General features: G+C 34.0%; 1 protein-coding gene across 6 annotated transcripts in view; it reads left to right on the top strand.

Annotated features, from left to right (window-relative positions):
• The window catches only part of OXR1 (oxidation resistance 1), a 394,634-nt gene that overhangs the window by 350,187 nt on the left and 25,627 nt on the right, over positions 1-18,820 (top strand). For all 6 annotated transcript variants that reach the window (XM_061123604.1, XM_061123606.1, XM_061123608.1 and 3 more), the window contains 3 exons: positions 1,308-2,062; positions 5,794-5,962; positions 11,787-11,949. In XM_061123604.1, coding sequence (XP_060979587.1) covers positions 1,308-2,062; positions 5,794-5,962; positions 11,787-11,949 — 1,087 coding nt within the window. The remainder of the gene's footprint in view (positions 1-1,307; positions 2,063-5,793; positions 5,963-11,786; positions 11,950-18,820) is intronic.

The raw sequence follows: 18,820 nt of genomic DNA, 5'->3' as shown, positions 1-18,820 counted from the left end.
GCATGACTGACATAAAAAAGAAAAAGTTACAACACTTATCTAAATCTGTGTCCTGTTGGATTTAATTAACTTTATCTCTTATCTAAGGGTCTTTTACAGATAGTTTCTCAAACCTTTTTGCTGAGTTCCAGGACTCTTGTCTGGAAAATCCCATGGATGGAGCAGCATGACATGCTGCTGTGCCTGGGGTTACAAAAGAGCTCGACTTCACTTTCTTTCAGGCCTCTGTATGTGCAGTTTTAGTCAATCACCAGTAGATGACACTGTTACATATTTAATAGCACAGACTAGATGCTTGCATTTCTGAAGGTGAATCAATCAGTACAAGGAAGGCAGAGATAGGAATTGGACTTCAACTGATTGATAATTTTTAAAAACTAAATTTTACCTATCCTATGCACAGTGAAAATTATGTTTATCATTATAAAAATATCAAATACTAGAATAAGAGGAAAAGAGTTACCCAGCTTCACCATCCAGAGGTCACCAATAAATTTTGTGTCAACTTACTTCCCAGTCTTTTCTATTCTCAAACTTGCATAAATATTTTTTTCCCACTAAAACTCAAGTAGTTTCCATTTACTGGTTTTTAGCCATCATTTTAAATTGTTGACTTGTATCTCATGCTATAGTGTTTGCACTGCCTCCTGGCAGAACTTAAACTACCTCACCTTTGAACATTAGTGCTTGTATATTACAAATGGCATTAAACATGGAAATCTAGAAGTAACGATGAATCATTCAGCTAGCTAATATCTAACCTGTTAGCTGAACAAGTTCTCTTAGAATTTGTTAAGAGTTGTCACTGGAACCATGAAGAATTCCTCTAAGTACTTTTGCCTTAATTCTTTTCAGGTTGATTTTTAGCTTTGCATTTGAGTCATTTATTTAGTTTAATTTCTACTTAAATCTATATAAGCACTATGTGTGTGTACGTAGTATCAGTCAGTGTGCTTTATTAACACATTTATAATTTTAATCAAAACTCTGTTTAAGCCTATTTTTCATATTTCATCAGTGAGTAAATTTTAGTTTAGAATTACAGCTTCACCCAAAAGTTGTGTCTTCAGTTTCTCTCCAGGTAGATCAATTCAGTAAATCTTACGTTGATATTTCCCATAGCTTAAGTAGTTGATGCAAAAACTTGACTTAATTACTTGTTCTATATGAATCAGTTTTTTAGTATGCTATTAAGAGATGTATGCTACATAAAAGCCTTTTTAATGATATTAATTCAGTGTTAAGTTTGTGGAAAATAAAATTCTATAATTTAAAAAATAATAACTTTAAATTTTGTTTACTAACAGAGAGATAGATCAGTTATCAGGAAGGGACTTCTGCCATTTAAAGAAAGTGACAAGAAGTAATACTGATGAAGTAGACTCAAGAATCCGTGATGCGGGTACTGATAGTGCCAGCACTGCTCCTAGGAGCACTGAGGAGTCTCTTTCTGAAGATGTGTTCACAGAATCAGAACTGTCTCCTATTCGGGAGGAGCTTATTTCTTCAGATGAGCTGCGACATGATAAATCATCTGGTGCGTCATCAGAATCTGTGCAGACCATCACTCAGAGTGGAGTAGAGTGTTTGACGGTCATATCAGAAGCTGCTAGTACTCCCGATCACTTAAAATCTGGTTCTGGACATACTGCCAATGAAGTTGGGACTCTTTCTCTTAAAACTGGGTTAAATCTTGAAATGGCCACTAAGGAAGGAGATCAGGCTACAGATAATCTTCAAAAAATATCAGGTCTTAAAGAACAAAGCGCAGGTATAAAAAAAGGTAACCAGGATTTTCCTCTTAATGAGAATTCACTACATCAAGAAGAAGTTGAAAAAGAAAGTATGCCTTGTGGGGAAGCAATAGAATTTAAACAAAAGCAAGTTGTCAACAAAGGAAAACAAGGAAGGGAACAAAATCAGGACTCAGAGACTGAGGTAGAAGAGCTACGGAAACTCTGGAAATCCCATTCCATGCAACAAACTAAACAGCAAAGGGAGAATATTCAACAGGTGTCACAAAAAGAAATTAAGCATAAAATAGCAACAGCCGATATAGAAGGTAAGTGTTGAGGAATATATTAAATTAGTTTGTCTTACTGTATATTGTCCCCCTCTTTGCTCACTGACTCAAAAGCTGCTGTATCTTAGGCCACTCTGAAGGATAATCTAGTGGCCCTTGACAGATGTTTCTCTGGTACAAGTACATAGTGTCTGGTTTCTACTGTCTTATCTCACAGTGGATTGTACACATAATGAGCATCTTTTCCACCATGTTAAAGCATTCCTGATCCACTGCATTCTGTCTTTAAACTATTTTTTGAAAATGCACACAAGGCTATAATACCTATGATTTCTCCCTTTTTGTTTTTTTTAAGTTCTTGGTATGTTACATCATTAGAATACCTTTTAAAACTGTGTAGTTTGTTAGTTGCTCAGTCATGTCTGACCCTTTGCAGCCCCATGGACTGTAGCCCACCGCACTCCGCTGTCCATGGAATTTTCCAGGTGAGAACACTGGAGTGGGTAGACATTCCCTTCTCCAGGGGAATCTTCCCAACTAGGGGTCAAACCTAGGTCTCCTGCTTTGCAGGCAGATTCTTTACAGTCTGAGCCACCAGGGAAGCCCCTTAAAATTGTATATATAATATCATAATTGCAATTTGTAATTGCCAAAGTTGTATAATCCCTTCATTTTTTAAAAGTGTAATTAGACATAAAAATCTGTTTTGAAATTCTTTCAAGTATCCACAAGTTCTGTCATTGTCTGGTTGTGTTTCTTTAAAAAGCAGTACTAAGGAGACTCCCTGGCTGTCCACTGGTTAAGACTGTGCTTCCAGTGCAGCAGGCCCAAATTCGGTCCCTGGTCAGGGAACTAAGATCCCAGATGCCATGTGCTATGGCCATAAATGAATTAAAAGATTTTTTAAATTTAAAATAAATAAAAAGCAGAACTAAGATAAGTATCATTTTCTCTTTCAATTTTGTATTTTCATACTGTTGTTGACTTTTGAAAATTATAGTAATAGTTTTTATTTCTACTACACAATGATTCTGCTTTGTACATTATGTTAAAAGTGGTATAACTCAAGTATCTTAGCTAACATTTCTCATATTCTGTTGGAGTATTGGTTTCAGATTAATTTACGTATTTATGTTCTGTAATTAAAATTTTAATTGTTAAAATATGCATAAAATAAGATTTGCAAGTTTAACCATTTTTAATATAAAATATAGGAGCTTTAGGCATATTCACATTGTTGTACAACCATCACCACCATCCATTTCCAGAACTTTTTCATCTTCCTGAGCTGAAACTCTCTACTCATTAAATGATAACTTCCATTCTCCCCTCCTTAGAGTCCTTGGCAAGCACCATTCTTCATTTTGTCTCTATGAATTGTGTCTGTACCCTAAGTATCTCATATAAGTGGGATCATGCAATATTTTCCCTTTTGTGTGTGGCTCATATCCGTTAGCATAATGCCTTCAAGTTTCATCTATGTTGTAGTGTGTCAGAATTTTCTTTCTATATAAAGCTGAATAATATTCCATTGTACACAGCACATTTTCTTTATATGTTCATTTGTTGATAGACATTTGAGTTGTTTCCACCTTTTGGCTGTTGTGAGTAATAATGCTGCTATGAACATTAGTGTACAAATAATTTGTTTGATTTCCTTCTTTCAGTTTTTTTACTTTGGTTATATACCAGAACTAGATTTGCTGGATTCTGTGATAATTCTGTGTTTACTTTTTTGATGAACCATTGATCTGTTTTCCACAGTGGCTATACCATTTTATAGTCCCACCAGCAACACACTAGGGTTTGATTCAGTTTTTCAAAACAGGGAATTTTCTTTGCATATACTGAATTTAGATATACTGAGATATACTGTAAATAATTTAGATATACTGAAGACCTAAGGATTATATTCAATAGATGTTTAGGAATTACATTCTATAAAAGATTGAATTTTTTTCATTATTCAGAGTTAATGAATGTTCATTAAAGAACTTTTGACAAATATGTTACTTTTTAGAAAATTTACAAAAAATTACCTGGAATTCATCACCTGGAGATGATCATTGTTAATACTGTGGTGTGTTTATCTTTGCTGTTTAGTGTTTATGTGTATCTACATACACACATTTATATACACACACATATACAATATTGATATAATTTGAATATATCTTTATATATGTATATTTTTCATATAAAATTAGGATTACGTGTAGTATAGTTTCTTGCTTTTTTCACTTCATATTTTATGTCATGAACATTTTCCTGTGTCATCATACAGCTGACCCTTGAACAACCCAAGGGTTAAGGGGTGACACATACTCCTCTCCCACATTCAAAAATTTATGTATAACTTTACAATCTGCCCTCCATGTCTGTGGTTCTGCATAGATGGATTCAGCCAACCATGTATCATAGCATTATAGTATGTATTATTTGAAGAAGAGCTACACAGAAGTGGACCTGTGCAGTTCAACCCCGTGTTGTTCAAGGGTCAACTTGAACCCGTGTAGTTCTTTCATGGTTTTCAATGGCCCTGTAATTTAGCTATTTCTGTATTTATTAAGCCACTCAGTTGTTATTAACAATTCATATTATTAAGATTGATGTTGTGACGAATACTGGCATAGATATCTTTATTTGATATGTTTGTGTTTGGTTGTCTTATATTCTGAAATCTTGGAAAATTATAAAATATTGCATTCTGGTTGACCCAGTAATATAGTAGACTACTTGTATTTTATTGAGTTTGTTTGGATGTAGGCTTTGATTGAGTTTTCCTATTATGACACATTACTAAAAGGAGAACATTTCGTAGATATGTTTAGATAGGTGTTCCTGGATTGCTGCTATTTGGTTTCCTCTTTTTGTATGTGCATGTGGAGGGAGGACAAGAAAACTAGTTTTAAGTAGCTAATTTTAAGAAACTTGAGATTCTATATAGGGAACTATTCAAAGTTTCTGATCTTTTATCATAAAACTATATAATGTAAATATATAATGGAATATAATTGTGAGAAGAATAGTAAAAGTTCTTCTTTTAACCTGATGCAAATGCTGGGGCTCAGATAGATTACGCACCTTGCGCAGTGTTACACAGAAAAAAGACATGACTAGTATCCAGGTCTCCTGGCTATAGCAGGGTGCCTTTTCCTCCATAGTGCGCCTCCTTTGTAAGCTGATTAATGTCCAGTTTCCTGAACTGATCCACATGTCAGACCTTCAGTGTGTCGTATGTCAGCATCTGTGGTTGGAAAGGTTAGAGATGATTCATGCTTCATAAACTAAGCGGATGGCTGAATCTAGCACATATGTATGTAAAAGCTTCAGAAAATTTTTTACTGAATTTTTTGTTTAACAACCATATTACAGTAAAACTTTGAAAATTCTTCAAACTTATTTAGATATTGTTCTAGAAGGGTGATAGTGTGCAGAATATTGTATATGTATGTGTATGAATAATTACTTTAGTGTGGTTGTTACAAAAATTTAACCAGAATTTCTGGATCTTCTAAATTTTTTTCTAATACTCTTAGACATAATATCAGTTCATAACTTGGGTGTTAGTTTATTAGTCTTGCTATACTTGTCACTTTTGATGGAAAAATATATAAGCTACTTAAGAGAATTCACCTTTCAGTAAAGTAATGTTTTATTCTGTAATTATTTTTCAGAAGTTTGGAGATAAACATTACTTTGTCTAAATTGTTTTAAATTATTCAGACATGGTATATGAGAACTGAATAAACACTCTATCTCAATTCTAGGTTCTGCACTTTTAAAAGAAAAGAGAAGGCATCGATTGCATAAGTTCTTATGTCTCAGAGTCGGAAAACCTATGAGGAAAACATTTGTATCTCAAGCAAGTGCAACAATGCAACAGTATGCACAGAGAGATAAGAAACATGAATATTGGTTTGCTGTGCCACAAGAAAGGTAAAACAATAACAACAAAATCTGGAAAACATTGAGATTCCTTGAGTTGAAATTATTTTGTATAATAGTTCACACCAGTAGCAAAGTACTGAAATAGTTTATGATTAAAACCTGACATTAAATCTGTTCAAAATCAGTTAGCTCCTCTTTAAGTTACCCCACTTTTAATTTTAGTCTCCTTTGTGGTTTAATGCAAAAAATATGAACATATACCTTGTGTTACTAGTAAACAGTCATAGTTAAACAATGTTTTAGATCAAGAAGGTTCATTAAAGTATTAACTGGTACAGCCCCACCTCAAGGCAGGAAATGATACAATTTCTTTTAACTTTTTATTTTGTATTTTGTTACTGGTATAGCCAGTTATCACTTTTGTGACAGTTTCAGGTGAGCAGCAAAGGGACTCAGCCATACAGAAGCATGTATCCATTCTTCCCCAAACTCTCCTCCCATTCAGGATGCCACGTAACATTGAACAGAGTTCCATGCACTATACAGAAGGTCTTTATTGGTTATCCTTTTTATTTATTTATTTTTTTTTAAATTTTTATTATTATTATTATTTTTTTTTCCAGTGGGTTTTGTCATACATTGATATGAATCAGCCATGGATTTACATGTATTCCCAATCCCGATCCCCCCTCCCACCTCCCTCTCCACCCGATTCCTCTGGGTCTTCCCAGTACACCAGGCCGGAGCACTTGTCTCGTGCATCCCACCTGGGCTGGTGATCTGTTTCACCATAGATAGTATACATGCTGTTCTTTTGAAATATCCCACCCTCACATTCTCCCACAAAGTTCAAAAGTCTGTTCTGTATTTCTGTGTCTCTTTTTCTGTTCTGCATATAGGGTTATCGTTATCACCTTTCTAAATTCCATATACATGTGTCAGTATGCTGTAATGTTCTTTATCTTTCTGGCTTACTTCACTCTGTATGATGGGCTCCAGCTTCATCCATCTCATTAGGACTGGTTCGAATGAATTCTTTTTAATGGCTGAGTAATATTCCATGGTGTATATGTACCACAGCTTCCTTATCCATTCATCTGCTGATGGGCATCTAGGTTGCTTCCATGTCCTGGCTATTATAAACAGTGCTGCGATGAACATTGGGGTGCACGTGTCTCTTTCAGATCTGGTTTCCTCAGTGTGTATGCCCAGAAGTGGGATTGCTGGGTCATATGGCAGTTCTATGTCCAGTTTTTTAAGAAATCTCCACACTGTTTTCCATAGCGGCTGTACTAGTTTGCATTCCCACCAACAGTGTAAGAGGGTTCCCTTTTCTCCACACCCTCTCCAGCATTTATTGCTTGTAGACTTTTGGATAGCGGCCATCCTGACTGGCGTGTAATGGTACCTCATTGTGGTTTTGATTTGCATTTCTCTAATAATGAGTGATGTTGAGCATCTTTTCATGTGTTTGTTAGCCATCTGTATGTCTTCTTTGGAGAAATGTCTGTTTAGTTCTTTGGCCCATTTTTTGATTGGGTCATTTATTTTTCTGGAATTGAGCTGCAGGAGTTGCTTGTATATTTTTGAGATTAATCCTTTGTCTGTTTCTTCATTTGCTATTATTTTCTCCCAATCTGAGGGCTGTCTTTTCACCTTACTTATAGTTTCCTTTGTAGTGCAAAAGCTTTTAAGTTTCATTAGGTCCCATTTGTTTAGTTTTGCTTTTATTTCCAGTATTCTGGGAGGTGGGTCATAGAGGATCTTGCTTTGATTTATGTCGGAGAGTGTTTTGCCTATGTTCTCCTCTAGGAGTTTTATAGTTTCTGGTCTTACATTTAGATCTTTAATCCATTTTGAGTTTATTTTTGTGTATGGTGTTAGAAACAGAATCCAACAACATATTAAAAAAATCATACACCATGACCAAGTGGGCTTTATCCCAGGAATGCAAGGATTCTTTAATATCCGCAAATCAATCAATGTCATACACCACATTAACAAATTGAAAGATAAAAACCATATGATTATCTCAATAGATGCAGAGAAAGCCTTTGACAAAATTCAACACTCATTTATGATTAAAACTCTCCAAAAAGCAGGAATAGAAGGAACATACCTCAACATAATAAAAGCTATATATGACAAACCCACAGCAAGCATCACCCTCAATGGTGAAAAATTGAAGGCATTTCCCCTGAAATCAGGAACAAGACAAGGGTGCCCACTCTCACCACTACTATTCAACATAGTGTTGGAAGTGCTGGCCACAGCAATCAGAGCAGAAAAAGAAGTAAAAGGAATCCAGATAGGAAAAGAAGAAGTAAAACTCTCACTGTTTGCAGATGACATGATCCTCTACATAGAAAACCCTAAAGATTCTACCAGAAAATTACTAGAGCTAATCAATGAATATAGTAAAGTTGCAGGATATAAAATTAACACACAGAAATCCCTTGCATTCCTATATACTAACAATGAAAAAACAGACAGAGAAATTAAGGAAACAATACCATTCACCATTGCAACAAAAAGAATAAAATACTTAGGAGTATATCTACCTAAAGAAACAAAGGACCTATACATAGAAAACTATAAAACACTGATGAAAGAAATCAAAGAGGACACAAACAGATGGAGAAACATACCGTGTTCATGGATTGGAAGAATTAATATTGTCAAAATGGCTATTCTACCCAAAGCAGTCTATAGATTCAATGCAATCCCTATCAAGCTACCAACGGTATTTTTCACAGAACTAGACCAAAGAATTTCACAATTTGTATGGAAATACAAAAAACCTCGAATAGCCAAAGTAATCTTGAGAAAGAAGAATGGAGCTGGAGGAATCAACCTGCCTGACTTCAGACTCTACTACAAAGCCACAGTCATCAAGACAGTATGGTACTGGCACAAAGACAGAAATATAGATCAATGGAACAGAATAGAAAGCCCAGAGATAAATCCACGAACCTATGGACACCTTATCTTCGACAAAGGAGGCAAGGATATACAATGGAAAAAAGACAACCTCTTTAACAAGTGGTGCTGGGAAAACTGGTCAACCACTTGTAAAAGAATGAAACTGGTTATCCTTTTTAAATATAGCAGTGTGTAAATGTCCATCCCAAACTCCCTAACTATATATAATTTGATTTTTAAAAATTTCATCAAATCCTTTCTATTAGAAATGCTTGCTGTATACATAGCACTAAATTAGCTACTAAAACGATCTGGTCTTCAAATTATTTTTCATACTAACTGCACAGTGAAATTTTTCATATTATGATTGAGCAATATTTGTAAAGGATGTCTATTGTCACTGTATTGTAAATACTGACATTTTAAGTTCGCTGTATCATAAATAATGACATTCTAAGTTAAAACTTACATTTATCTATTAAATATATCCAGTGGGATTTAGATAATGTAACAATTTGCCCTCTATGATTAGATTGTACATTTAAACACTACTTGAATGTGCTCTTCTAAAACAGTTAAAATTTGCATCACTACTTTTCTCTTTGAATTTATATTTCAGTTATACTTCCTCATAGAATCTTATTATAAGGTAGTATATTTTTATTCCTTCTTACATTTTTTTGCAACAAATTGCATATACTTACACAGTTATCTGGGGCTTCCCAGGTGGTGCTAGTGTTAAAGAACCCGCCTGCCAATGCAGGAGACATGAGACGCCGATTCGATCCCTTGGTCGGGAAGATCCCCTGGAGAAAGGCATGGCAACCCACTCCAGTATTCTTGCCTGGAGAATCCCATGGACAGAGGAGCCTGGTGGGCTACAGTCCACAGGTTCACAGAAGAGTCAGACACAACGTAGCGACTAAACTTCACCGCAAGATACTGAATATTCCTGCCTTCTAAAACCGTGCTATGCCTTGTTTTCTGTGCAAACATACATGAAGAGTTAGTGCAGAGCGAAGGTACACAGGGCCTCTGCCCATAAGACATGCAGAATCCAGGAGAAAACTCTTTCAGCGCCCACGTTGTTCCAAATATTAATTAAACCCAGAAGAAAATTTTGTCATTAAAATTATTACTAATGAATAGTTGATCAGAGCAACATGAATTATAATTTATCATACATAGTTATTATACATAAAATGTAAAATACAGGAAATGTCTTAATAAAATAGTTAGGGCTTTCCCCCAATTAGTTTATGTATCCATTAATGAATATTGTTCATTGAAATGATAAGACTTAGTGGCTCAGTTCTGCCCACTCCCTTTTTTCTTTTTCTGTAAGTACTAAAAAGCTTTGTTCATAAAAAAAAATTATGTCAGTCAGTTCTTTAAGTGTGTTTCTGTTTGTATTCTAAAATTAATCATCTTTCATCAAAATTATTTTTAGTAACCATCATTGAATAGCTTCATTCAGTTTTGTGGAAATTAGTGAATTAGAAACCACCTGATATGCAAAGGACTTATTACCCAGTCTTTAAAATCTTTCCCTGTCTCAATACCAACTTTGTGCAACCTGGAACTTTTTATACTGGAAGTTTTGTAACTATAAAGACATGTACCATTGTAAAATTCTGGATGAGTGAGGATGGTACTTTAGTGAAAGCAGAGAAGAAGCAATCTGTAAGATATCTTAACCATGCTGTTCTCAAGAAGATGAGTATGAGTGAAGATTACCATATGGAAACAGAAGAGAAAGAGATTGATTCCCTTAGATCTATCTTACATGTCTGTGTACCTCTTGGAAAAGCTTTATATGTTCCTCTGAAGACTTACTTTCAAGAATATAATAATAAAATTCTTTTCTGTCCCCCCTCACCTAAATATACAGTACAATCTGTGCGTTCAACAAAATGTGATTAGAATAATGGTATGATTTGCATAATTCATGAGTACATGAAAGGCAAAGAGCCAGATACTCTGATCTGCCAGTGATACCAAGATGATTACAATGAAATATTCAACCCTATTATATCTTTAGTTAAAAACATATGGATTTATTTTTCTCCTTAGTGTTGGCTTTGTTTTAATTTTTGCATGGAATTTTCCATTTTAATATTGTCCTTGCACCTTCACTAATGTTCATTAAAAATTAGTTTTATTAGAATTTTGAACTTTATTGTATTTAAGATTTTATGAAAAACATTGCTTCATAGAGACAAATTATCTGAAAGATGATACTTAACACTGTTTTAAAGCATTAGTTACCACATAACAAATGACATTATTAAAAATTTATTTTGTTGAAAACAATGTCCAGGACAGTGATTATTGATTTATATGTTAGTAGAGAGTTTTATAATCACTTTTCAGTTATCCATACCAATTAAAGCCAACAAAGCATAGATATTTGAACTGTGCATCTGACCCCTCAGATAATTTTTATTTCAGGGATTTAGGTTTTAGTTAACAAAATTGAAAGAAGGAACATAAAAGTTAAATATATTAAATTTCTATTAACCTGGGAAAAACCTGTATAGTGGCTAGGTTTCAGAATAGGTAATTAGAATAAGTTGTTAGTTGTATTTTAGATTATTAGATCATTGTGTGATTGAGGTTAAAATGGTGAGTTTGGTTTTCCTTCCCATTATCAAGTTTCTTTCATGAAAAGAAATGTTACCATGGACAGCATCTGAGCTAGTCAAAACCAGACTGAAGAAAATCCTAATGTAGTTAGGAGCTTGACGGAACACAGCCCCAAAAGTTTAAGTTAATGTCTTCCTGGTAGTGGGCTTTGTTTTATTTTTAAATAAAGAATAGTATATGTAATATTTTGTATATTTTAAGTCTTCAAGTTTTGTGAAGCTGTTTAACAAAAATAATTTTTAAGCTCTTGCTAACAACTCAGAATAGCATATCTATTATTCATAATCACTCGCTCTTACTACAGGACAGACCACTTGTATGCCTTCTTCATTCAGTGGAGTCCAGAAACATATGCAGAAGATACTGGTGAATATACCAAAGAACCTGGATTTATAGTAGTAAAAAAGATTGAAGAATCTGAAACAAATGAGGATTCTACTAGTGAAGCAGCAGCTAGAGAATGGGAGGTAAGGGGGAAAATGTGAAGCTTTCATTTATCTTTTTCTTTGGTATGAGTTTATAGTTTTAGAGTTGGCAAAGTTCAAGTGATCTTTAAATGAGTAATATTTTAAAGGTTCACTGTCCTTGTATATATGTGTTTATTGAATAAATCTGATTAGTAACTTTGGTTTATTCCTTTTCGTCATTTCCCTTTTGCTTTAAAATGCTAGAGAAGAATAATTACTGTTATACTAATTTTCATAAAACATTTATTGCAGATCTAATTCACTTTAATGTTATATCCTGGATGGAGGAGGCATAGTAGTTATTTAACACATTCATGCAAATTAGCACTCCTTCTAAGCTCATATCCAAGCATTATCTTGACATCAGTTTAGCAATATGCAAAGGAAATAAGCTGATGCTAATTTTACAAAGTAATGAAAGATTTATGTGCTGCTCAGATTTACTGAGCTTGTATAAATGGTCAAATTAACACTAAACAACTTTTTTTTAGCCCCTCTTAGATCTGTCTTTTAATATTGCATATTATGATTTTACGTGCTTTGTCACGTGGGATTGATAGAGTGACATATCTGGTCTTTCTTTTGTTATGGTTCCCTGGATTCACCATCTTCATGCGTTAGAAAATACAGAGCAGATGCTAAAATGTGATAATAAACTGAATCAAATTTTGTTATCCATCTGGTGGTGTCTGTGGTTGTTTATGTGATGAATGTGGTGTACATGCACTTAACATGTATAATGATTAAAGGTATACATGGCATGTCTTTTGTCTAAAGCACACACCTGATTCTGTATGTGCCTCAGTCCCTTCTGCCTAGTACATTCAGCATCAGTGTCTACTGTGACTGGGGTACAGTGGAGGAAAAGAGTTAGCACAGCCTGAGCGTTTATTTTGAGTTATTTTAATATTTAGACCGATATTGTTTATCTCCCCACCAGCTTTCACAATAGCCATGAACTGGAAACAACATGAACGCCTGTCAGCAGGTTATTGGATTAAAAAAAATTGGAATATTTATAAAATTCCAAATAATGAAGCAACAAAAAGGTTCTGTTGCTACAACAATGTGGATGAGTCTCACAGAATAAAAGACGTCAGGCCAGACATGAAAGACTGTATATTGTGTAATTCCATTTACATAAAATTCAAAAGGGCAAAACTAGTCAAAAGTCCACCAGACTCCCTGTTTCTGGGGATTTAGGGGTTGTCTAGGCTCTGGAGGGAACTTTATAGAGCACTGGAGGTGGTCTGTATTTTATTCTGGGTGATGATTTACTTGGGTGTTAGCATATGCAAAACAATCCCTGTGTATTTACAGTTTAGATTTAGAAGACTTTTAAAATAGCCCAGGTGATCAAGGATGTAAACCTATACTAAACCAGTAACAAAGGTAAAATGGAAAGGGATAAAATAAAGTGTTTTAAAAAGGTATCACCTAGCTAATAAAACAGGATATAGTGAGAGATGATGGTGAAATACTAACTTGGGTGGCAAGGTGGATGGCAGTATCTTCAGTCAAGTCAGAGAATTGACAGTTTTCTCTCTTTTGATATTGAAACGCTTAATTTTGGAAATAATAGATTTTATTACTAATTTTTTGAGTATTAACTATTTTTATTTAAAAAGAACCATCTTAGTTCTTATGGACAACTCTGCAGATTATAATTTCTAAAGAAAAAGTTTTCTCACCTGTTTGCAACTAGAATTGATTCAAATAAAAAGAAGATGATAAATTGATAAAAAAATTAAATTTTAGAAACTTTCTGCTGTGTTGTCTAGAAACATTTTGCTGCACTGTCTAATAGAGTAGCCACTAGTGACATGTGGCTACTGAATACTTGAAATGTGGCTAATGCCACTAAGAAACTGAATTTTTAATTGTTTAGTTCTGATTAAACATAAAAACCAATACTTGATTCAGTATTGGATGACTTTTATATATGTTTTGAACAACTTAGATATATGAATCTTTTTTCAGCTATAAATTTCATAAAATCTCAATATGGTCTCATAAATAAGATTAGGTGTTTCCTGTGAAAATCTGGTATCTGCATTGAGATGTAGTTAAATATACCAATTCCTGTAAATACAATTTCCCTTCGCTGCTTGTAGCTGCTGAGCAAGGAAATATGACTGGTCCAAATAGAGATAATCTGTAAATGTAAAATATATGCTGGTTTTTAAAGATTCAGAACTGAAAGAAAAAAATGTAAGGTATCATTAATTCTTACACTGATTATGTTGAAATGATAATGTTTTGGATATATTGGATTAAGTAAATACATTAAAATTGATTTAACTTTTTTTTTAATGTGGCCACTAGAAAATTTATAATTGCATATGTCTTGCATTGTATTTCTCTTGTATAGTATTGGTCTAGTGCCTGATAGCTACTAAGTACATAAAAAGCTGGGTTTTTTTTTTTTCCCATCAAAAGTCTGTTCTTTACCTTAGAGTTCATTCATGGTGGTGTACATTCTATGGGTTTGAGCAAATGTAAGAGAACATAAAAAGTATTTTAAATGTTTAGAGGATTTTTTTTAAAGGGAATTTGAGGTGGATGAACCTCGAGCCTGTTACACGGAGTGAAGTAAGTCAGAGAAAAACAAATGTTATATGTTAACGCATACATATAGATTCTAGAAAAATGGTACTGATGAACCTACTTGCCTACATGCAGAACAGGAGTAGAGATGCAGGTGCAGAGAACGGACTTGTAGACACAGCAAGGGAAGGAAAGGGTGGGACAGATGGAGAGAGTAACGTTACAGACATACATTGTCATGTGCAAGTTAGATAGCTAGTGGGAAGCTGCTATGTAACACAGGGTGTTCAGCCCAGTTGTCTCTGACAAATTGTAGGGGCGGGAGGGAAGTTCAGGAGAGAGGGGATATATGTATACTTATGGCTGATCCACAGTTTTGTATGACAGAAAGCAGCACAACATTGTAAAGCACTTATCCTCTAAATAAAGATAAATTTTAAAAAGGGAATTTGACTAGAGAACATACATAAAATAAGAATAACTCTAAATTTCTACCTAGGTGTAGAGAATAGGTGACTTAGAATTTAAGATGAATTTGTTATGAATTTATTTCATGCTGACACGAAATTTGTACATTGGGGAACGTTTGCCTATGATAAACTTACCTTCTCTACTTCTTTTCTGTTCTCCCTTCCTATTCCCCCTTCCCTTCCTCCTGCCTACGTAAGTACCATGAGGGCAAGGTTTTATGGATTTCATACACTGCTCTATCTGCTGAACTATGAACAGTGCAGTCATATAATTAACCCTTTGTAAATACAGCATTAGTGAATAAATTTGGACATAGATTAAAATAAATAATAAATATAAGTTGTACTTGTTAACAGTTGGTCTAAAATAAGTTGTTATGTCACTTGTAGTAAATATTTTATCATAAAGCCCTAGACTCTTAGAGTTGAAATTAACTGACAATTCAGCCTCTCTCATTTTACATTTTACATCATTCTTGATTCTACTTTAGCGTATTTAGTGATAGGGAGCTTATTACCTCAAAGGGCAGTGCTTTTCAGTTTAGGACAGTTCTGTTAGAAAGTTATTTCTTTTAGTGAGTTTAAAGAAATATACCTTTGTAAGTTTAATACGTTTATCTTTGTTCTTCCTTCCCATGCACATTAATAACAACAAAATTGTTCTGTGTAATATCATAATGTTATAATTTATTATCAGATATTAATATTTAAATATTCTTTATTATTTTATCTTTTTAAAATCCTCTACCAAGATTATTTTCACTGGTACTTCTGTTTGACTTTAATAACTCTTCTTTGATCCGACACTGTCTTCATCACTACCCTAAAAGGACATTAACTGTAGTACCCCAAATTAATAAAATGTGCATCTTTGTTAACAAGAAAAATTTTATAAATTTGAAACAATTTAAGTTCCCAAATGTTCAAATTAAAAGTCAGTTCTACTGAAGATAGAAAGGGCTGGAATTTGAGAATTAGATATGAAAAAAGGAAGCAAGAAAAGAGAACAGTATTAGAGATTTGTACAGTGAATTCCAGAAAGAGGTGAGGGCCACAGAAACCTACCTTTACTAGCAAAGAGAACAGATAGCTGCATTTTAAGATTATTAGCAGTAAGAACCTTTATGATACATCAGAACTAAGATTTCCGAATACTTGGAGAAAAAAATCTGAGAAATACTGCATGTGTAACTCAAGATGTGTGTAGGATTAATGTTATTTAATATGTACACTTTATTCAAGTTTAGTCATTAGTATAAATATAGTTAGCATAAAACATCAGCTTACCTCACCATTGTTTCTTTTTTAACCATACTCTCTTGAGTATCTTAAGAATAAATTCTTCTGCTGTGGGTAGTTCAGTAGCCCTACATTGCAGCTGAAGCAGAACAATTTCTGCAATTGGTAGAGTTTTCTCTGTTTTTTTCCGGTACTCAGTTCCAGAAATCAGTAAAGTGTGTGTACTGAGGAAAACGTAGTATGTGGACTTTTGCAATTTTGTGAGAAATATTCCTTTTTCGTGGGGATCATTTTTATGAATTTTCCTTGAAAACACAGTAATGGCATTTCAACAGTGTGAGGAAGATCCTGAGGTGAACGTGGGAAAAGATACCTGTTGACCTTCTACTATTTGCTGATGATTGTGCTTTTATTTGATTGATACAAAAATACAGAGATTAACAGTATAGTGAATTTGCATGGACCACTCAGCTCTATCAACTTATTTCTTTTATAATCCTTTTCTATAGTTCTTCACATTTCTTCACATGTGATAAAAATGTTTAAAATACACATGAGTGTATTTTTACAATTTGCTGTTTGAGTCAGCATCCCAGCATGTGGCATATAGTTCTCTGACCAGGGATGGAACCTGGGCCCCCTGCATTGGGAGTGCAGAGTTTTAGCCACTAGACCACCACAGAAATCCGAGAGCCTGTTTAATTTTTAAGATTCATGTGAATTTTGCATTTATCTTAATTCATCTGCTATACATAAAAAACCTTTTAAAATTCCTGATCATGAAGTAAAAGTGATGCTACAGTAGTGAAGGAAATTATTCTGGTTTACTCTTCACTTCTCACACTTGCCTAAGTATTGACAAAAATATCTTACATTGAGTTTTTGGTTTCTGATATGACCTCTCCATTTTTATGTGCTTGACATTACTCACATTTTCTCAAATGATCCAAGCTTTCATTTAAGTGAAAATATAAAGGTGGCACTAGTGGTAAAGAACCTTCTTGCCAGTGCAGGAGACACAGGAGATGTGGATTCAATCCCTGGGTCGGGAAGATCCTCTGGAGGAGGGCATGGCAACTCACTCCAGTATTCTTGCCTGGAGAATTCCATGGACAGAGGAGCCTGGTGGGCCATGGTCCATAGGATCACAGAGTCGAACACGACTGATGCAACTTAGCATGTATGCATAAATGTAAATTTATTGGCTACTTATTAACTAAACCTGTACAACAGTTTTGTAGTTATGCCAAATATTTTAAAATTTGCTTTCTGATGTAATTTTGTAAATCATTTATAGGATCTTCCCATTTTGACATTAATTTTTAGTATTTAATTGTATAAACACTTTAAGCTAACCTTAGCAATTTAGGTTGTAAAATTTATCATATCTTCAGGGATTTGGTTTTCCACCTGGATGTGGTTATGACCATGTGAAATCAGTTCTGTTTTCTTATTTGTCATTAGGTAGAGTTATTGCTATGGTGTTTTATTAGATTTCTCAGAGAAGACTTAACAGTTTCATATTGCTGCAACTTTAAGAGCCAATAGTTTCAGGAGGCTTCCATTTGTTTGGTTAGTGTTTTACTTCTTAAGCTACCAGACAATGAGTATTCTGGTGTTCATTTTCTTAAAGACATGGTTTGTGTGTGTGTGTGTGTTTAAAGTAGCAAGTAGTGCCAAAAATTAAAATTGAGTCAATATGTAAAATAAAGCAAAATTTCTGATCTCTTCTCAGCCTAGTCAGCAAAATCCATACAGAATTGATTTTGTTCAAAATAAAAGTAGTCTCTATATCTGAGTCACTAAATAGAGGTCACATTTCTCAGATAAAAGCAATTAAAAACTAATATACTTTTATAAAAATATTGAATCACATAGGATTACAAATCATAACGCCAAAAGAAATTCAGTAAATCTGAAAATTTTTTAAATCAAAAGCATTAAAAACAATTCGAATTTATGAGTTAACACTAATTGTCTTGTGTAATATTTCCATATTGATTATTTTTTAGACCTCTTTATTGAGGTATGATTGATACATAAAAAACTGTTCATATTTAATATATACAACTTGAGTTTGGGGACAAATATACATCCATGCAAAATTCAGGGTTAAATTGAAGAAAGTAGGGAAAACCACTAGACCTTTCAGGTATGACCTAAGTCAGATCACTTAACGATTATACAGTGGGGGTAACAAACAGACTCAAAGGATTAGATCTGCTAGACAGAGTTCCTGAAGAACTATAAACGGAGGTTCATAACATTGTACAGGAGATGGTGACCAAAACCATCCCCAAGGAAAAGAAATGCAAGAAGGAATAGTGGTTTTCTGAGGAGGCCTTATAAATAGCTGAGAAAAGAAGAGAAGCAAAAGGAAAAGAATGAAGGGAAAGATATCTGAATACAGAGTTCGAGGGAATAGCAGGGAGAGAGAAGAAAGCCTTAAGTGAACAATGCAAAGAAATAGAGGAAAACAATAGAATGGGAAAGACTAGAGATCTCTTCAAGAAAATTGGAGATATCAAGGGAACATTTCATGCAAAGATGGGCATAATAAAGGACAGAAACAGCAAGAATCTAACAGAAGCAGAAAAGATGATGAGAGATGGCAA

Source organism: Dama dama, chromosome 21, assembly GCF_033118175.1.
Source record: "Dama dama isolate Ldn47 chromosome 21, ASM3311817v1, whole genome shotgun sequence".
Lineage (NCBI taxonomy): Eukaryota > Metazoa > Chordata > Mammalia > Artiodactyla > Cervidae > Dama > Dama dama.
The sequence above is the reverse complement of the archived record's forward strand: the minus strand, read 5'-3'. Positions and strand labels throughout refer to the sequence as shown.